At 32.2% G+C, this 22,568-nt stretch overlaps 1 protein-coding gene and 1 non-coding gene across 25 annotated transcripts in view; both read left to right on the top strand.

Moving 5' to 3' along the window:
* Baz2b (bromodomain adjacent to zinc finger domain 2B) overlaps positions 1–22,568 on the top strand; it is a 277,553-nt gene that overhangs the window by 190,980 nt on the left and 64,005 nt on the right. For 12 of the 24 annotated variants that reach the window (XM_013142413.3, XM_013142411.3, XM_013142405.3 and 9 more), the window contains 8 exons: positions 1,109–1,319; positions 8,054–8,146; positions 8,262–8,323; positions 11,481–11,546; positions 13,875–13,940; positions 15,567–15,611; positions 15,853–15,885; positions 17,101–17,166. In XM_013142413.3, the coding sequence (XP_012997867.1) occupies positions 1,109–1,319; positions 8,054–8,146; positions 8,262–8,323; positions 11,481–11,546; positions 13,875–13,940; positions 15,567–15,611; positions 15,853–15,885; positions 17,101–17,166 (642 nt within the window). The remainder of the gene's footprint in view (positions 1–1,108; positions 1,320–8,053; positions 8,147–8,261; positions 8,324–11,480; positions 11,547–13,874; positions 13,941–15,566; positions 15,612–15,852; positions 15,886–17,100; positions 17,167–22,568) is intronic. The other 12 variants (XM_013142414.3, XM_013142410.3, XM_003478678.5 and 9 more) reach the window with 5 other exon arrangements.
* LOC111754193 (small nucleolar RNA U13) lies at positions 17,640–17,741 on the top strand. Its single transcript, XR_002788905.1, has one exon. It is a non-coding gene; the product is annotated as a small nucleolar RNA U13 (small nucleolar RNA).

The following is a 22,568-nucleotide window of genomic DNA, read 5'->3' as shown; positions in this document are numbered from 1 at the left end:
TTCTGTAGAGTACTGCTCATCCTATCTTTCCTTTGAAATTAATTAAATCTAGAGGCTTAATCAAATCGAAGTTTGATTTGAGGGTATAAGCCTACTCTATCAGTGAAATCATGATCCTTGCAAGAGGTTAGTGTCTCTATTTTTGATGATAGGCAGTCCATTCAAATTCAGGGCTTGGATCTGTTAATTTATTAGGTTTTACAAGATGCTGATATTCTGACTCTTAACATTCTATCTTCACTTATTGGCTGAAATATTCCCATAAAGAGAAATATGCATTACATTGGTACTTAGGTTCATAGAGATAAATATCCATCACAGTGATACTTAGGTTCATGAATGCTTTTGTTTGAAAACAGTTTGATTCATAAAACAGAAGCATTTGGCAAAATTTTGTTTTTATTCACAACTTTGCATTGGGTGAAAAATATAACTGCAGCTATCTTTCTCACACAAACACAAATATGGCCATCTTTTCACAATCATGTAACAAAATAAGTTCAGGAACTGAGATTCTACTGTATTTAAATAGTCTATGTTTTAGTTGAATTGACAACCCACAAGAATAATCTGTAGGGAGGTCTTCATAAATTAATATTTTCTTTCATGTTCTTATTTTGTTCATTTTAAAATTTTTGTTATTATAGTACACAATGATTACATCCATCATGGAGAGTTGGTACATGCACATAACACATTTTAATTTTTTCTCCCCTTTTCCTTCTCCTTTCCTCTTTCCTATATTTCATGGTCTCTTTTGCGTTTGCAAAAGATCTCCATGTTTCCTATTATCACAACTAATATTTTCAAATATCTTCCAACTTTATGGTCATTATAGTTTAGCAATGGTAATCAAATATATCTCTTTATCTTTTTAGATACAGATATAAAAGTCTCTATATGTTTGGTTAAAATTGTACATCCTTTAAGAAGTTCATACAAAAGACCATGAATAATCCTAAATTTAAATTTAAAAAGTAAAATCTCTAAGGCTCATATTCACTTTATAAATGTCAAAATATCTCATTTTTACCTAGACTATAGACATAATTGATCTTCCATTTTTATTGTTTGTAACATATTATTTTTATAAAATGTTAATTAAAAGGGAATGCAGTGGTGTCTTTTGAAAGAAGAGGATGTCATTCCTCGTATCAGGGCAATGGAGGGTCGTAGAGGAAGACCACCAAACCCAGATAGACAGCGAGCAAGAGATGAATCCAGGATGAAACGTCGCAAGGGTCGACCTCCAAATGTTGGCAGTGCTGAATTCCTAGACAACACAGATGCCAAATTGTTAAGAAAACTGCAAGCTCAAGGTAAGAAGCGTAATGTATCTGACATTGTAATAATCATACTAAAAAGTAATGTGTTCCTTATATTTTTGATTTTGAAATGATTGACGTTCTCATTTTCTAAAATATAGATATTAATGCTAGAATAAAATGAGAAAATAAGGAATCTTGCTAGTAACTGGAGCTCTTTGATTACATCATTTTCCGAGTCACACTTTGAACACATCCTACCATGTGTATTTAGAATTACAAAAGTGGTTGTTAAGCTGTTCAGGCTTGCACAGAAAGGGAATTAACCAGCACTTGGCACATGCCTTAAGGTTGTGCCAACCTTCTGGAAATTCTCCTTTTAACAGCTCCCGATTCCTTGAGGTGGTACATGGAAATAACTCCCTAATATGTGGATCTGTGGAGTATATTTTCAGAGAACTCCAGTTACTGGTAAGTAACCCCTAGTCTTCCAATTTGAATCCCCCTGTAGTCTGGATATATATTTTTTAATCCTCAATTAAAGGATTTATATCCATATTTTAAGATCACCAAAGATGTTACTTATCAAGGTCAAAGTGCGCATAATAACCTGAAATCTATTCATGATTCAAAGCTCTACATAAATTATCAACATGAAGCCATACTATATGTGGCACAGAAGGCTGAATAAAATAAAGTAGTTCTGCTGTAGAGTTTGAGTTACCAGTAGTATAAGGCCTCTTAAAGTTGTCTGAATACATCACCATGTGTAGATATCTTGTATTTGTACACATATATTTTTAAATGTATGATTTTAAATAAAGGTTCAATAATTAAAATTGATTTAGAAGACTAACAGAATTTTACTGTTGCTATAAATAAATCCCAACATCTGGAAGAAATGCCCAAAATACTTATTTCTTTTTATCATAAATACCACCATAATACTGACTTCTGTGTTCCTTGTTTGCATTTTAAAACAAAAATCCATGAAAAAAACTGATGCAAGGCTTTAAAATGAGAGATATTGTCTTAGTGCATATTAGAAGCATTAGGAGGCTTTTGTTAATCTTTTCAGAAATTGGCACACACACACTGAAACAGTCACATGTACATACATATCTTTTATTTCCTTTCCAAAATAAATAGACTTAAAAAGTTTATACTATTCAGCTTGATGTTTTTCCTTTGTCATGAATATCTTTTGGGAATAGCGTAGATAAATCAACTTAAGTCTTTTAATGGTTAATTGATAAGTGATACCATGTGTGGTTCTCCCATGCTACATTAACTCAGTTTCTTCTTGATTATTTTAGCTGTTTCTAAATCCTTATTTGCACATTCTTGTAATACATATACATTTCAAATATCCAAATAAAGGTTACACATAGGCTACATATATCATTTGTATGCAAATATTATCTCCAAAATCATTGCACCAGTTTACACTTTAACCAATAGCATGTAGGTCAACTGCCTAGAGTATAATTTAATGTCCAATATGATTTTTTCTGACTTAATATGTTGGTCAATTTTTAAAATTTTTCATACTACTTGATAGTTTAAGACTTTTATTTCTTCCAAAAAGTTATTAATGAAGGTTAAAATTAAAACAAGTGAAAGCTAACCAACACATACGAATTTTAAAACTATTTTCAGTAGATCATTAACTTTTCTGAAGAGTACATAATGTAGTGAAGGTGTTAATTGTTTGTATTAAATACATACTTGAAATTAACAGGATAGCCAAAACATGAGCTCTTCATACATGATTTGAATATCTAATACAAGCATCATTGTTACTTAGTATCCAAAATGGCAAATTTAAATTTGCAAAATTAACTGTATTTTTACTGTAACATATTAGAAGCTCAGTATTGTTTTCTCCTCTTAGATTTCAAATTGATTTTTATTACATTACATCACCCCACTGGTTGTAATTGGTTATACTTTGCAAATTCTGTTGCTTTTGGCTTTATTGTATATATGTGTTCTTTCTTAATGTATAAATAAAAATTAAATATTTAAGAATATAATTATTATTAATATTTATGACTGTCTGGGATATTGTTTACTTTTTTCCTTGAGGAAAATAAAAGGCAAAGATAAATCACTTTATCAGCAATTTTATTTTTAAGCGATTTCTAACAGTTTGGTAGAATGAAAGAATTCTAGAAGTTTTTATTATTGTTATCCTGCTAGGATCCAAAAAACTGAGTTTAATTTGAAGAAAGGTTCAGAATAATAAGATAAAGACAAGTCTTGAATATACTGCATATCCAAACATTGTGAAATTAGAACTTTAATTTCAAAAAGAATATAGATAAAAGATTGACAAGATTTAGATATGATAAAGGCTTTTTTAGTCTATATAAATAATCCTGCTTATTGAGCTCCAGTCACGCACTTAGTACATGTTTCTTATATAAATAAAACTGCTTGTTAATTGACAAATATTGTTAATAGAGCTTCCAAAAACATCACATAACACCTGTCCATTTATGTCAAAGACCTGAGATATTTTACAATCTCAATGTATCATTATTTAATGATGTACCTTTGAGAAAGAAAAGTGCTGCCAATTATTGTAATACAAGTATTGCATATTGTAATACAAATATTGTTATCCCTTTTCCAGTCTGCCTAACAATCTGGAAAGTTGTATTTATAATGCCATAGATATGTTATAGGAATCCCTGCAAGTTAATTCCAACCTATCACCTCCAGTGCAACCCATAGTGAGACTAAAGACATCAAGACATCCAAAGTTATGGGCAGTTAATGGGTCCTAAACCTAATCCACACAGGGATTCACAAGGCCTTGTTCCTACCCCTCTTCCAGAATTTATTATCTTGTGAAGAATGGAATGGTTCAAGAATGAGTGACAGTGAGGATGGTGGGAATTACATGAGCAAGGTGAGCTGAGCTAGATGGTCAGAGAGCAAGCACCTCTACAGTATGCAGGGAGATAGATATAAAGAAAGAACCAGTCTGCATAACTTGATTGGGATAACGTATCAGTGAATTTAGGAGTCGTTGCTTCAGTTTCTGATGTGTAAATTTTAGTAACCTGGGAAGTCATAACCTCTTATTTTGAGGCTTATACCCAGTTGACATTTCTGAAGTTATCAAGCTTTGCCATCCCACTGTGTTCAACTGTTTTACAGGGAACACAATGCAAAGAAACAGGAAATTGTCAGTTGGCCTTAAAGATTATATATCAGTATCCTAGCTGGCCTTATTTACATTGCATTGAGCCAGTTGAAGGAAGAAAAAAATAGCACAGCCAGTTCTGTCCATATCAGTACATGAAGACAGGGCTCTGTTTAAATAATGCAGAGATAATAGTTCTTCATTCAAGGAGAGCCATCCACTTTGTCTTCTACACCAATTTCCAGGCACATTTTAATTTTACTGATGCTAAAATGGTATAAAATATATCTTAAAATCCACAGACATGAATTATATACAGAAGATTACTAATTCTATGAGAAAATAAACTTTATTTCAAAAATAAACTTCATCTTTGAAATTAAAGCAACAAGTAATTTCTTAAGCCATATTTTTCAAATTAGTATTTCAAAAGTTAGTTACGTTATATATAGTGACTATAAACCAAATGAATGATAAAATGCAGTACTAGAAATAATTTATTCTTTAAGAAATGTAAGAAATGTAGGTAATTTATTTTTTAATAATTGCAATGTGGGTAAACTCTACATTTCTGTTTGCTCCAGTCTGTCTTTTTTCCATTTTGTTCTCCAATTTCCCAAAATGTAAAATTTAACTTTTATAAATTCTTAATAATTAATCAGAATTGTATATTCCTTGCAAATGTGAAAAGATATGTGAAGTTTTTAATATTTTTCAGTCAAGGTTCAGGGATATAGCTCAATGGCAAAGCACCTGCCTGGCAAGTGCAGCATCTTGAGTTTGATTCCCAGTACTAATATATATATATATATATATATATATATATATATATATATATATCTCAAAAGGGTTTAAAAATAAAAACTACTATGTGTTTGCACGGGGCTTGAAATTGACACATTTATATGTAAACACAGCTATATAATAGAATTTCTTAATTAATAGTTTAACTTAATTTAGAGAATTTTTTACTTCCCAGAGTATTTTGTATACAGATGTTTTTATGTGACCCAGAAATTTTTGATGATACCCATAATCCTGCAATACTGAAAATCATTGGATAATTGGTATATTTTTAATATCAGCCTCCATTTTATTTTTCATTAACATTTCCAGTTTATTAAATAAAATTAAAATCATTACATCTCCTTTGTTATAGAAAATTTCTTTATTAATAGTTTAACTATTAGTGAGCAAAATTAGCCTGAAACAAAACATCACACTTACATTTTCTAGAAAACTTCAATCAGCACATTTTGAAACCTCAAGACAAAGTTAAACCTTTATAACAGAGTTCAGTAAAATTTTCAGTTCTTAAATGTTGAAGTAGTATTTATCTGCCATTATTATAGGTGAGAATAATATTCTTTGAATGTATTATTATCAGAGGTTGCAGACTCTGCAGGCCAATTTAGAGAATTTTTATTTTCACAGTATTTTGTATATAGATGTTTTTATGTGACCCAGAAATGTTTGATGATACCCATAACCCTCCAATATTGAAAATCATTGGATAACTGGTGGTGTATTTTTAACATCAGCCTCCATTTTATTTTCATCAACACTCCCAGTTTAATAAATAAAATTAAAATCATTATATCTGCTTTGTTACAGAAAATTCACCCTACTAACCAACTTCATTTATTACAAAGACTTAGAGTTACATTCCTAGCTAAAAGCTCAAGGCATTCAAATATTGCTTAAAGATTTTTAGAGAGCCCACTATATACACTAATGAGCTCTAGGTATATTATTTATAAATTGAGCATAATGTTGCTTATTTTATAAAGTAGTTGTGATTAAACAAGCGCATGTAAATTTAGCACAATAGTGCCTGCAGTCAATAAATGGTAGAAATTGTTAGAGCAGAAATTATTCAGGTGCTACAAATCATATTCATTACCAATTGTCTTAGTTACTTTTCTCTCATTGTTGAGACAAAACACCTGATGTCCAAAATTAGGGAAGGAAAGGTTCATTTGGCTAACAGTTTGTAAGTTTCAATTCATAACCTGCTGGCTCCAAGGCAGGATGATGTGGCAGAGGGGCAACTCCTCTTGGTAGAAGATACAAAAGGAAAAAAGAGCAAAAAGGAAGAATAAGTCTCTTTTCCTCCCTTATATTGTATGCAGGCTACCTGCCCTCTGGCAGGTGTAGCGCTCACAGCCCTAGCCCCAGCACCAGACAATGAACCAATCACAAACTCTAGGTTGATCTGTCCCTGAAAACCTACCCCCATGACTGCATGAGCCATTGAGGAGACATCTAGACCCAAACCATAACACCAATGAATATAGTTTATAGGTTCTTTATAATTTCCATCAGTTACAAAGTAATGTTTTCTGAAACAATACTATGTTTTCTAAAATTATTTTTAATAATATCTTGGTATACCACTTACAGAGTTAGAAGTTTTCAAATTAAGTTATCCATCAAAAGAAAGAAGTAGTATGTTATAGTTTCTGTATCCTTTAAATGGTTGGCAAAATAATGCCACGTAACAACCACAAACCTCAGTGGCATCTGATATTAAGCATTAATCACTCACTTGTTTTCAGCTGAAGGGTAGCTAGGTAGGCTGATCTTGGCTGGGCTTGTTCATTTGTGTGGGATCAGCTGGGTCCATGTATCTCAATCTCCAGCAACCTAGCCCCAACATGTCCTATAGTAACAAACAAAACACAAAAATAGAGTACAAGTTTGCTTTTAAACTCTGCTTTCATTAAAGCTGTTAACATTCTGTTGACCATAGATCACATGGTTGAATTCACAATCAGGGACACAAAATATATTCCACCTCTTGATGAGTGTTGCTGCAAAGTCACATTGCAGATGATAGAAATAGAAGGAAGAATAAAGGATTGGGGCCATTAATTACATCTTCTACCCATAAGTTCAGGCATTTGTCCTTGAAAATTGTAAGAACTTTATTGTCCTTAAAATTCATTGACATGAATCCCCGGTACCGATTAAAAAAAAAAAAAAAAAAGGAAAAAAAATTCATTGACATGATACATTGTTTTTATGTTATGAAATTGAGTCCCTGTTAGATTACTGGATTTAAAGGATTTAACTGTTAGTATGGTTAGTTAAAATATAAGTTTAGCATAGGGTTCTGTTTAACTTTGGGATCTTTTTCTTTCTTATAAGTTCTGTTTTAAGATTAAATCTAACTTTCTATCTGTATATTAGCAGCTAATTTCCTAGAGTAGTATAGAATTACTTGAAATGTGGAAAAATGTATTTAAATGAGCCTCTGATTAGAATTAAGAAAAATATCATTTTATGTAGTTTTCTATTTGATCATATTTGATGAAATAATTTGGCAATTTCTGGGAGAAATGAACTTGACGTTATTACCCTTATTGCCCTACTTGGTATCTGTCTAATCTTAGGCAGATTTCTTTTTTTTTTAATTTTTAATTTTTTTTGTTTTTATGGTGCTGGGGATCAAACTTACAGCCTCATGCTTGCCAGGCAGGTGCTTATTCTACTGAGCTAAAACCCCAGCCTTAGGCAGCTTTTTTAAACATATTATTTCTCACATTGATACAGTACCAATTTCAGTTACTGTTTTAGATCAGCCATTATTCAAAATTGATAATAATACTCATTGAATTTTTGTATTTTTCAGAAATAGCCAGGCAAGCAGCACAAATAAAGCTTCTGAGAAAACTGCAAAAGCAGGAACAGGCTCGAGTTGCCAAAGAAGCTAAAAAACAACAAGGTAGGTGATGTAAAGGATGTCAAGAACTTGAAAAATGAGCATTGGAAAAGTCAAGGAGGTTTTTTCACTTCTTTACTTACCGGATAATAATCTGGGCTTTTGTTTGTCATCATAGCAATAATGGCTGCTGAGGAAAAACGAAAACAAAAAGAACAGATAAAGATTATGAAACAACAGGTATGTTGATGCATTTAAACTAATTTTCAAAGTACGGGCCTTATTTTGAATAGTGACTTGATTATGTACATTATTCTAATTTTGATTTCTTAAGTATGTTTCACATGAATGTTTTGCATCTTACTTAGAAAGTCACCATCTTCAATTAGTTAAGAAGTCACCTTGTTTTTAATTAAGTCTTCTCTCCCAAGGACTTTTGTTTGTTCATTTTTTACAGAGTTAGGGATTAAAGCCAAAGTCTTGCACATGCCAAGCAAACTCTTGATCACTGTACACACAAGTTTTTAAAGAAATCAATACCAAGTAGAAAATTTGCATAAGTATTTTAATTTCCTGGTAGATTTTGAATACAAATTGGCATCCTAAATATTTTAAAATAAATATACCAGTAAATGAAGGGTATTGCTTGAGCATTTGGAGTTAAATAAACTTAATTATTCTGAAACATATGAAATACTAATAAAATTAGATTCAAATTATACAGAATTAGATTCCCCCTCATTTCTTCTGAGTGCTTTCAGAGTTGCTTAAAAATTGGTTGAGCAAAAATGATGAAAGCACTATTTTAGAATATCCAAGAGTTCTTTCTTATATCTACAATATCCTCCCTCCATGGTTTTAAAAATTAAGTTTAAGTGAAGCTATTTTTAGATTATTGGTAAAAAGTTAAGTGAAAAGATAATCAGATTCATTTAAGATTGGAAGATTGTAAACTATTCTCCCATCTTCACATATTCATGAAACATTAAGTCAGAAAGAAAATGGTAGGGAAGGTCTATGCTTTAAAGAATTTCAAACAAGTAGTTGTTTCATTGTATAAAGTGAAACAGATATTTAGTATATATTCTGTAGATTTTTTTTTTTTTTTTTTTTTGGTACCAGCCATCAAATCATGACCTTGCTCATGCCAGGCAGGTGCTTTGCCCCTAAGCGATATTCCTGGCCTCTAGTATTTAGTATATAAATAGCTTGTTTTGTATTTTACATGATTGTCTTAGGGTTCCTTCCAGTATTGATGAAAGCAGTGTGACCAAGAGAATTAACATAGAGTTGGGATTTAGAATTCAGAGTTTGTAGTCAGGCAGTTTGGAGTTAAATTTGTGCTGAGTTACTTATTTAATCATTTTGTGGCTTAGATGTATTACCCCCTAAGTCTCTGTTTTCTCCATTATATAAAAAAAAGGTAACTACAATGTTTAAAGAGTAAATGAGATCATGAATGTAAAGTGCCATCATGACACCAAACACTTTAGAATGTTTATAAAATATCAAACTATATTGCATACTCTTTTATCATAATATAAAGTAGTCAATTGTAAACATGAATTTCTTTTGCTTATTGTGCCTCACAAACATTGTGAGCCTGACTTAAAATATTATGGAATACATTTTTAAAAATATTATATTTACTGATAAATATATATGTAAAAACAAAATTATATCATATTGTTAAGCAACAACAGAAAACCCAGTATTTATGTTACATTTTTCATGACTTATCCTATTTTATAATGATTAAAGACTCATCAGATACCATTAGTATTTGAGATTCAGCTTCCTGATCCTAAAGTTCTACAGTGGCCACCGCCTAAATATGTATGGTATTGTTACCATTTAAAAAGAACAGTTTGATTGCTGGTACCAAAAACATTTTTAAATTATATTTAATTTATATTAATTTAAAAAGAATTGGTGGGGCAGGGATATAGCTCAGTGGCACAGTGCCTACCTGGCAATCACAAAATCAATTTCAATTGCTATGATTTTTAAAAAACTTTTATGATCAGCAAGATATTTTGTGTATAGTAATCAACTCAGTGGTTAGATACTCAGTATTACAAGATGTAACCTATATTATAGTAATCTATAAATAATGTTTATGTATATGCATTTCCAAAGTAAAGTATAGCTTCAAAAGGTACAGCTAACATCTGGAATTAGAAGCAGGTATTATAATGTACATCAGAATAAATTGTATTTATTCTGCCAGGGATACAGCTCAGCAGCACAGTGTCTGCCTGGCAAGAACTAGGTCATGTGTTCAATTCCTGGAATTAAATTTTTTTTAATTTATTGTGAAATTTCTAGGACAAATACAATTTGAAATAAGAACTTGCTTTTCTTTAAGATAGATTCTCATAAATGCTAATTTGGGATTTGGAAAAGGAATTTAGGCACATGACATTGTTGACAATGTACTTATCACATATGAGTCAATATTTAAGATGTAAATTCTTACCAAAATTTAAATGATCACTAAATTTTAAAACCTAGTCAGGGGTTTAGCCCAGTGGCACAAAGCACCTGCTTACCAAGCATGAGGATGCAAGTTCAATCCCCAGTACAAAAAAAGAAAGTCTAATCTACCTTCATTAAATTTAGACCTTGGGTCCACCAATTATATCATGTAAATAATTCCATGGATTGTTAAATTGAAATTAATGCATTTTAAGTGTTACACATTATTTTGAGACAAACTTATTATGGTTAAAAAACAATGTCATGGGGCTGGGGATTTAGCTCAGTGGCATAAGTGCCTGCCTTGTAAGCAGGCAGTTGTGAGTTCGAGCCCTGGTACCCGTAAAAAGAAAAAAGGCAAAAAAAAAAAAAAAAAAAAAAAACCCAATGTCATATTACATTATTCACAAATTTTAGAAAGGAAATTATTATTAATATCTATTATAATTATGAAGCTTTATGCTTTTTAAAGCATTTTTATATAATTAAGGCAAAATACTTCATCCTGTTTTATGGAAGAGTAATTATTTGTTCAAGGTCACTGACCCAAAACTATTCTTACCTTTTCTGACTCCAGAGACACTGTACTTCTATTTTTTCTTTCATGTATTTATTTACAATTAGGTACTATTTGTAATTGCAAGTGTTTACAAAGATTCTCAAGCTATAGAAGTTTAACCAACTTGATTTACTGGTTTCTCAATATTTATTTAGCACTTGTATTTTATAGATTATGAGAAATTATAAAATCATGAATTTAATACATGATGATATATGTAATCTTATAATAAATAAATAATTGTTCTATCCTGGAAAGCCTTTGATAATTTAGTGCTTACACCTTAAATTATTTGATTCTGGATAAACACTGTTACCTAGATATATATTTTATAATCTTAAATTCTAATTTTTCTTCCAGGAAAAAATTAAGAGAATACAGCAAATTAGAATGGAAAAAGAACTTCGAGCACAGCAAATTCTAGAGGTAAAGTTCGTAAATTTCAAATATTTAAATTATAATGAAAAAATATAATTATGTCTTTCGTAGTCTGCAAAAAAAAATTCTTTGCCTTCATGTTTTCTCACCCATACAAATTAATATGTTCACCATTAATTCTCTTTAAACACAATCATAGTGAGACCTCTGATCTTATTCAGCACTCATTTGTACTCTGCTTTCTCTTCAGATCAAATAAATCAAACTCATTTGTTCCTAGCAATTAAAAACCAGGAAAAAAGAGAAAAAAAGGAAGGAAGGCAGGAAGAGAGGAAAGAAGGGAGGGCACAGATTGATGGAAGGAGAAAGGGCTTCTAGCAGTCAGTGTATTTGGCATAAAGTTCATGTGCTAAAACTCTTGTTCTTCAACCCCTCTCCCCCTCCTTATTAAGCTTGGTTTCCATTTTTCCCTTCATTTCTCATCATTTTTTTTCCCCTTGCTTTCTTTGGGAGGGTAGGGTTATAGGGAAAAAAAGAATCAAGTTATATTATGTATAAGTACAAATTCCCTATAATAAATGTGATCATTATGTAGACCTAAAATGTGGCAATAAACAATTTTTTTCAAAAATGTTCTTTACTTGGGTGGGGGAGGACCCGGGGATAAAACTCACGACTTTGCTAAGCAGGCATTTACACTGCTGAGCTAAACCCCCAGCCCCTGTTTACATTTTGAAAACTCATTATGTATCATCAGATATTTACTTTTAACTTAGAAACAAAGTTTTATAAAAGTAAATATTCTGCAATAAAATAAAACAGCTTTTCTAGTATGGTTTCTAGCATACTTCTTCTCTGCAAGCTGACTAGAATAGCAAGAGAGAAGACCTGTGTTGGCAACAGCAAAAGTAATAGCCAAAGGCAGTAGGGGAAAATACAGAAGAACTTCAGCTAGCATATGTGGGAACTCAAAACCCTAGCAAGAGCTTTTAATCTTTTAGTTGAATAGCAAGCAGTTTTCAACACCTTAATAGCCTGAAGGCATTACTCTGTCAAACTGTGCAGTATAATAACTGATGTTCAAAATAATTGCCCTGAGTCATCAAGAAAAAGTCAAATTATGGTTAGTGTACTGTGTCTAAACAGGCATATGTTTCAAAATTATTTCCATCTAAAATAGTAAAAGTAAACTTTTAATGTTTAAAGAATTTATAACCTCTCAGCTACTCAGGAAACTGCTGCTTTATAGAACACTTTATTCATTAAGGGCTCCAGATAGTTGAGGTTTTCTGTTATATCTTTTTTCCTTCTAGAAGTACACACATATTTCCTTACACATTTCACATTAATTTTTAAGCTCTCAAATCAAAAAATATTTCTATCTTCAAGTAAATTGATTTTAATTACAATATAGTTATAACCACTAGATGGTTAATGACTTTCAGATTACAAAGCTCACATTTGATAGCAGATCATGATAGTCAAAACATGCTTCATGAAATACACAAATTTTCCTTCTGTTAAAAAGAGGAAATGCATAACTTTTTTTTTTTTTTTTTTTTTGGTACCAGGGATCAAACTCACAACCTTGCACTTGCCAGGCAGGTGCTTATGCTGCTGAGCTAATTCTGTGGCCCCCTTTTTTTTTTTTTAATAGAGAAATGCATAACTCTAACCACAATATACAAAGATATTAAAATCAGTTTCAATGCTTCATTTAATGGATCTAGCCAAATGATTTTCTTTATCTAAAAGCTCAAGTACTAAAATAATTTTAAAATAATCATGTGCTGATTTATTCTTTAAATAATATTTATTAGTTAAACTATCCTTTTTTCTTAATTTTTTACAGATTATATTTTCTTTTGAAGTAAGAAAAATGCAATAAATGACATACAATCATTCTGTCTATGATGGTTTTAAGATAGAATAGCAAACAATTATTGCAGATTCTTAGCACTTTGTAGAAGAAAATCTTTCATGTTTTTTGTAATTTTTTATTTTAAAAATCAAAACAAAAAAGGATAAAAATGATACAGAATTTTAAAAAAGAAAAAAGTAGAGAATTAACACTAGTTAATATATTGTATATTGTTATCTCAGAACTAGTTGTTCAGGTTACAGAATCTAGTTTGTGCCTAAATCTTTCATATTTTTATAAATGCAAGAATTTTTCATTTATTCTAGTGCTAACCTAGAAATAAGAAACATACTTTGTGTGTCAACTATGTTAACTGAGGGAAATATGTGATTGTCTACATATATGTTGCATATTGTTTTGTATCTTGTGAGGCATGTAGCTTCATTTCAAGTGAGATTGTTTCCAAATTGTGGTGGTGTTGTTGCATGACTTTGAGACCTGTTTTGCATGCACAGGCTAAAAAGAAAAAGAAAGAAGAAGCGGCAAATGCTAAATTATTGGAGGCCGAGAAACGAATAAAGGTTAGTTTAGCTGACAATCAGAGTTTTTATTTTCCAAAAAATAAAAGCTACATGTTTATTAGCATCAAACTATATGAAAAATAGCTTTTCTCAAAATAACTACCTAAATATCCTTAGCAGATATGTGTATAAATTGTGTGCTTTTGTGTGTATTTTATGTATATTATGTATGTTTTATGTCATACAGGCTTTATGTAGTGCTTTGAGCTCTTTAAGTAGGAAAAATCAAATCCCAAATGCAAATGATTGCATAACACCTCTATATAGATTACTTGATAAGAATGAGCCTCCCAAAATTATTTTGTGCCACTTATATTTGTTTCAAATTGTGTCACAAATCTGATTTTGCCTTATAACTTTGTTGTTGTCCAACAACTGTTTTACCCATTAAAATGAAAAACATGCAGAAACAAATCTCTATCATGTTAATTACTGTAACTTAAAAGTCTTTCGAGATGCTTTGTTTTTTATTTCCATGAATGAAGCATAAGAAAGGTGTTCCATCCCTCCTCACCCATCTCTTACAATAACTTCTACCATGTATAACTGAATTCTGAAAGGGGTAGCTGTGTGAATCTGCTGGTACTGTTAATAGATAGCCACCACAGTACATCTTTTAAACCTGGAAAAGTGTTTTTTTAGGCGTTGGAAAGGGGGACATGGTGCTGGAGATTGAATCCTGGGCCTCACACATCCTAAGCACTAGCTCTATTTCTGAGCTATATCCCTATCCGTTGGTTATTTTTCTAACATAGACTCCCACTTTATTATTTAGACTTCTACTCCTTTTTATGCACATGCTTAATATTAATTTCATCCAATCTTTGCCTTTATAAAAACAGTGAAATTTAATGACATTACTAGAATTATTTGCATTAAGTCCCATCCCATTGGAGAACCGTAGGTGGATAGAGAAATCTCAATCTGATCACCGAAGTCTTTCATGAAGTAGAAAGCTTTGGTGTAAGTGGTACATACCTACATACCTCCAATGTACTTAGGAAGCTGTAGCAAGGGGATTGGAAGTTTGAGGCCAGCCTAAGCAACACACCAGGACCTTGTCTCAAAAGAAAAATTCAAAATCAAATAGATGTTACTAATTAGGGAGTATGTTCAAGAGTGTATATTCTGAGTGAAGAGAGTTTTAGAGCTGGCATGGTAATACCCTCCTGTAATCTCAGCACTAAGGAGGCTGAGCCAGAAGGATTGCTATAAATTCAAGAACTACATAGTGAGTTCTGGGCCAGACTACATAGCGAGATCCTATCTTAATGAGCCAATCAATTGATTAGTTTCAAAATACATGTGTGATTTGTATCATTATGCTCTGATAATCTACCTAGTCATGTTAGTATTTGTGACATTGAAGTGTATTATTAGGGCACACATTAAATTTTAAGTTGAAATTGTTATTCAAGAAAACTATATTTCTATTATATCAGGTTAGGTATTAGGTTTAACAGTATGCAGTTTAATTGTCATATTTTTAAAAACTAGATTGAATATTAGCAATTTTGTGTAGTCCAACCTAATGAAAGACCATAGAATCTCAGGAATTTTTAATACATTTAGCATGTTATACATTTTCACTAAAAAATCATATATTAAAAGCTTCTTATTTTTAAGGAAAAAGAAATGAGAAGACAACAAGCTGTTCTTCTGAAGCATCAGGTCTGTATAGATATAATTATGCAAATATTGAAAAGTACATTTTATAATTTTACTTAAACTTTGGGGGAAATTTTCAAAATATTTTCTGTAAAATTTCTAATGTAATTCTTGCTTATTTTTCCTTCATCTTATAGTTTAATGCCTTGCTTTGGTAATGGTGTCTTTTGGGGGGGGGGTTAAAAATCGGTTTTATGACTCTGTGATTTCTGTTTCATAATGTTGTGCCAACTCTTTCTACCAGGAGTTGGAGAGGCATAGACTAGATATGGTATGGGTATGTTTATTTTTGTACATCTAACACCGCATTGTGATTTGGTTGTGATATGGTTGTCATAGCAATGCATAAAGTGTAGCACTGGCTGCTGTCATATTACATACTGCTGCATGGCTTTACAGCACAGTGCATTGCATACATCTGCTTGTCTGTCTATAAAGAAATATGATGCATCTCTTAAGATTTCTCATTGAACTGTGTAAGACTTAAGTCTAGTATCTAAAAACATATATTACTGATGTCACAGGGAAAGTTGGAACACTGTACAATTAAAACAAAATTGTGACCTATATTCTCCCACCATTCTAGATGCAAAACTGCCATTGAGTACAATGGGAATTTTGAGTTTGTTTGATGAGAGAATATGACACAATTTAGAAATAGTTTTAGAAATATCCCTTTTGGAGGATCAAATACATTTAACCAAAATGGATTATATATTTTTACTATATAATTTCTAAATTTTAGAATAAAGTGAGAATATCAAGTTAAAATACTAATTACCTTATTTTCATACTGTACATTTTAGATTATACCTTTTTGGCCCATGGTGCAACTTATATAACTTTGAACAGTGCATCAAGTGGCAGACATCAGTAAATAGGAATGCCCCAATTTATTAGCATTTCTATATAAACCAAGGCTAGTTACTTTTGGTATAAAGGCTTTTTAAAAATTTTTAATTTGACAGTGGCTTCTTGAATTTACAATATGATTTTGTACTTGAAATAAAACTAGCCAACTATAATACCATGACATGAAAGTGATTACAGATCAGTTTCTGCCTGATCTAAAATTTTAAGAATACAACCTTTAGTTCAATTGGCTATAGTATTTGTGGTTTTTCTAATAGCAGATGTAAGGTAACTGACCTGTTCCAGCCAACCATTATGCTTTTTGTTCTGCCAGCTTTTGAAGGAGCATCACAACTGACCATAAGTAAATTTTGTATGCTTCTGTTTACACTGTCTCCATGTTCATTGCCTTACCTTTTTGCTTTTGATTGTTCTTGTATTTGCTTTCTAAACCTGAACTAAAACATGCACAGACTGGCCATTCTTGTCTTATATTTAGTATTTACCGTGACTTGTCTATAAATGCTAAACATGCTATACTGAGTTTTTTGTTGTTGGTGTTGTTGTTGTTGTTTTTCATTTGAAAAGCAAACTGTTAACTATGGTTGAGTTATTTTCCTAATTTTATCTGGCCTAATAGGAACGAGAACGAAGAAGACAACACATGATGCTTATGAAAGCTATGGAAGCTCGTAAAAAAGCAGAAGTAAGTGTGTTTCTAGAAGAATATTACCTTATAAATTAATATTTTTCTTGAACATTTACTTTTCTAAATACGATTTTTAAAGTATAGATTTATTATAGTATAACTAGATTTTATAAGAAACCAAAATTAAAAATAGTAACTGGATGTTAAAGCATAAAAGAATGTAGGAAGGATCTTAGTGTCTGTGTTAATTTTCTTGGCTGAAATTATAATTATCTTTTTTAATGTGTTGAATGACATTGGTTTAGATAAAAGTAGCTGTTTATTACTATAACTAGAGTGTCAAAAAACTTAATATTACCACATGCCTAGACAAATCTGTGTGTCTTAATTGAAATACTAATCCTTCAAACTATAGATATTTGCCATCAGAATTATTCTAAAGTGAATTTATTTTGAGTTCAATACAAATCACTTAAAGGTTAAAATACTTGCTACAAAGGAATGCATTCTGCATTAAAACTGTTGAGTAGATCCTCAAGTTCATAAGCGTGATGATCGGGTGTTCATGCTCCATGCATGACATGTGCCTCCTTTGAACCTTGTTATGACATCGGCACATTACCCATCTGACATAAAAAAAAAATGTTGAGTAGAGGAAGATTAAAAGACTCAAATTCCCATGCTGGCTCTGCTACCAATTTCCTTTAACTCTTTAATTTGTTACTTTAAAATTGAAATAATGGAGCTCATCCCCCCTGTGCAACCAGGCTGCCATCAAGTCTCTCCCACTGGTAACCAGAACAGATGGGATGAAGCAGCCAGCCCAGTCTCTATATACATGCAGGCCACCATAAGGACTCTCCTATGGGTAGCCAGGGTGAGTCAGGAAAACCAGCCATCTATGTCATGGAGAAGCATGCCTTTCTCCCCATCACCTCCTGAGGAACCTGAGGTAGAAAAACCCAGGTGCCTGATCCACCCCTTTACACTGTGGATGGGTAGTCAATGTGGGAAACTCCTGGGACTCCACAACTTGCTCCTCTGGAGAAACCCAGGAAAATGTCAGGACAGAGGAGAAAAGGGAAATCTCTGTCCTCCAGCTCAAACAACAAGTCCAAGAGACGTATATATGGAAGAAAGCAGAAGTTGCATACCTGAGATTTCTGGGATGATGGCAATAAAGAAACTATTTCATAAGACTGTAAAAGAAGTCAGATCAGAAGCAGTATCTCAGGTAAAAGAAGAAATGACAAACATAATAAAAGGGTTACTGAGGATATCTAAAGAAGACATAGATTTAAAAAAAAAGAATAGCATAGGAGAATGAGGGAAACCTTGAATGAACAATATAGAGAATTGGAATGCATGAAACACACTCAAGAGATATCCAGGAAATTAAAAATGCCATTGAAAGCTAGCAAAACCATTTGAAAGAAAATCAAGGTAGACTTTCAGAACTTGAAGACAGGATGGCAGTTAGTGATCATGAAAGAAAAGATCTCTTAAAAATAACAAGAAACCAGAAAACAACAATTTAATGGCTTCAAAATGATGCAGAGAAATATGGCTTAAGACTAATAGGTGTCAACAAAAAAGCAGGAGTCAACATAAATGCCATGAAGAGATTATTTACAGAAGTAATAGCAGAAAACTTCCCCAGCATGGGAAAAGGAACTGACAAACAGATAAGTGAGGCATATAAAACTCCAGCTATCCATAACCAAAATAAATCTACACCCAGACATATAATAATCAAGATCCAAGAAATTCAGCACAAGAACAGAATTTTAAAGGCTGTTAGAGAAAATAAACAGGTCACCTGTAAAGGAAAACCCATCAGAATCATGGCAAATTTCTCAACACAAACGATCAAGTCAAGAAGAGCTTGGAGTGAAGTATTTAAAGTCCTGAAAGAAAACAACTTCCAATCCAAACTGATGTACCCTGCAAAACTATCTTTCAAAATTAGTGGAGAAATATGATACTCCATTGACAAAGAGCAATTGAAGGAATTCATGACCACCAAACCAACAAAGAGTTGTAAAATATATCCTAGAGGAAATAAAAATGATCCCAGTCCCAGGAAAGCAGCACTGTAGAGCCAACAGCAGGAAAAAAGCTTTGCGGTGACAAACCAGTGCATGTTGCCCATAACCATGAATTTGGATGACTTCAATTCACCAATAAAAAGAAACACAGGCAGAGTAGATCAAGAAACAAGATCCATCAATATAAAATATACAAGAAACACATTAACTTGAAAGGAAATTCATAGACAGAAAGTCAAAGGAGAGAAAACAATGCTCCATACAATAGAAAACCAGAAAAAGTGGCTCATCAACACAAAACAGATTAAAAAAATATGGCATTTTTATACAACTGAAAACTACTCAGCTATAAAGAAGGAAAATCACAAAGCTCTTGTAGGTAAATGGATGCAACTTGTGATCATGCTCTTGGGTGATATGGTTTTGGACTCACATAGGTGAACATCACATTGTCTTCCTAGTATCACCTTCATTTTTTTGTTGTTGTTGTTTTGATTGGTTTTATTCTGTTCTGTTTTGTTTGATTTTATTAGGTCTGATGGTATGGGCAGCTGTTTTGAATATAACAAGAGGCATTATGACAGCAATTGTTAATCTCCTATTATGTTGTTTTGAAGTTCTGTATGGCTTTATTCCATTTCATTTTGTTTGAGTATATTCTTTTTAAAATAAAAAAATTTTAATTTTTGAAAAAATTGAAATAATGATATATACCGTGCAGGATTGTGGGATTATCACGTGAGATAAGCATTTCATAAATGAGAATTGGGCTGGGAATGTGGCTCAGTAGGCTCACTTTCTTCATGTATGTGAGGCCCTGAGTTTGATCCCTAGCACTGCAATAGAGACAGACAGATAGATGGTTAATGAAAATGACACTGTTTAGTTGAAAGATACATATTTTGGACTCCGCTCTGGCATAAATTCCAAAGGTGGATTTCTGCTATGTACAGACTAAATAGTATAGCCAGATCACCTGAATTTAGATTCTGATTTTAGTACTTTACAGCTACATGACCTCTGGCAAGGTATTTAACATTTTGTGATTCCTCTATAAAATGGAAATAATACGAATTCTTAACTTATAGGGTTGTAGTGATTTTTAAATGAGTATGTGGATAAGTTAAGATGTAAAGTTCTTAGAACTACAACACCACAGAGTACCCAACAATTACTTACTGTATTTTATATTCAGTAGGGCAAAGTGAGTTTAACAAGAAGCATAGTCAAGGTTAGAAACTACTAACACAGATTACCTCTGGTTTCTTTCAGCAATCACTTTTTGTGGCTCTCTTGAATTTTATGCCCTAATATTTTTTCCTGATGTCCATTTTCTCCTAACTTACTGATTATTTAGGTCCTCTACAACAACATGGTAATTGAATTTATGCATCTGTGTGTCCAGTTATAACCATAATCTTTGAAAAGTGATAGCCAGGAAGAGAGATAACTATCATGTGAACTGGCATGGCCTCTGCGCTCTGTATTCTTTTTTTGGAGCAGTATAACAGTAGCAAGAATAGGGAAAGAGAATATTTCTGAATATTCAACCTAATTTCTTCCACTGAAGAAATATAAATTAAAGGACAACTAATAATTTGAGGAAAAGACCAGGGAGAAACAATTTTTTCTCTACAACTCTTCTCCTCCTGTTCCTTCTCCTCCATCTCCTCCTTTATCTTCATCTTCTTCATCTTCCTTGTCCTTCTCATCTTCATTTTTCTTTTTCCTCTCTTTTTCCCTCCCACTCTCTCTCTCTCTTTCTTTCTTACCTGAAGTAATACATAGAACCAAAGTTTGTCCTTCTCATGTTTCCTGTCAGAGAAGAAGGGTAATGAAGAAAAACATGATAATAAAGGGCACTATCAGAGGAGGTAAATGCCAAGATAAAAGAGAACCCAAAAGGGCTCAAAAGACATTCCTTTCCCATTGGCTTTTCATATTTCTGCTCTATGGCCTGGGGAGTAAGGAAAGCTGCTACAGAGAGCTAAGCAAACTCAAGAGTTGAATGGAGAGTGACAGCTTATTAAAACAAGATATTCTGAGAACTAATAAAGCCCAGTGAGAAGAAACAAAAGGAAAACCTATTTATATTACAGCAATATAGGTGTTTAATAGGGCTGCCAGTTATCAAGCATAAGCAATCTGAAAAGAAATGAGAAAACAACCTTGATAAAATAAAGCAAATATAGGCATATATACATAAATTGTAACTTAAATCAAAAGAATTTGGTTTCCCTACATTTATTCTGACTTCCTCATTACTTCCTTGCATTCTCTATTGAACAGCCATTGATCTTCCAAAAACTAAACCAAATCCATACCATAACACTGTCTAGTGGCTTCTTGTTTGAATGATAATAAAGTCCATCTCCTTACCATGACATAATAGTCCCAAATGTTCTGATCTCTCCCTGAACTCCAAATTTACCTCATATAATTTTCTTATTATTTCATCATTTTTGCCTTACTATCATTCCAAAAGAGACTTTACCCTTCCTGTTATGGTTACAATTTGTTGTTCAATGACAGATCAAATGTTAATTTGTCAGAGGTCTTCCTTTAAAACACTTAACTCTTGAACTCCAATTTTTCTTGCCTGTGGTCTGCCTCCTTCCAGAATGCAAAACCTATCAGAACAAGTCTTTCTTTCTTATTGTTGGATCACCAACAACTTGACTTTAGAAAAGTACATAATACATAGAAAACTGTAGTTGAAAACAGGCAAAACAACATATGCCTACAGTCCCAGCTACTTGGGAGCCTGAGACAGGTGGACTGCCAGCCTTAGCAAGTTGGCAAAACCCTGACTTAAAAAATTTAAAAGACTGGGATGTGACTCAGTGGTTAGAGTGCCCTTGAGTTTAGTTGCCATAACTGGAAAAAACATTGTAGTTGAATGAATGAAATAGTGGATGAGTTAAAGGAAGTGCTAGAACTAAAAATGAAGGCAAAAAGAAAACCACATTATTATGAGATCTGTTTATATAATTATAAAACATTTCTTTCTTTTATCTTGTGTGTGTGTGTGTGTGTGTGTGTGTGTGTGTGTGTGTGTGGTGCTAGGAATGAAAACCAGGGCCTCATGCATGGTAGACAAGTTCTCTTCATCAAATACTCAAGAAACTATTATTTGAAAATAACCATCAAATAATATATATAACAAATAATCCTGATTCAGATGTTTAAAACAGTCTTATAGGTGAATTCTTAAATGTTACCTATCCTCTAGTAACTATAGACCTATGAACAGGATTACTCATACCCTAGGTAATTTTATCACTCTTATTTTAAATCCTCACCTCTCCTCTGATGAATGATGACTGTAATCTGTGAGAAAGTAAATATTTCTAATGTCTTTAACTAACTGTGTACTCATCTCATTGAATTAAATAATGTGGGAAAGCAAGA

The sequence above is a fragment of the Cavia porcellus genome, unplaced genomic scaffold (genome assembly GCF_034190915.1).
Source record: "Cavia porcellus strain 051 isolate PalLab524CR breed Dunkin Hartley unplaced genomic scaffold, mCavPor4.1 scaffold_12, whole genome shotgun sequence".
Lineage (NCBI taxonomy): Eukaryota > Metazoa > Chordata > Mammalia > Rodentia > Caviidae > Cavia > Cavia porcellus.
This window is presented reverse-complemented; position numbering and strand designations above follow the sequence as displayed.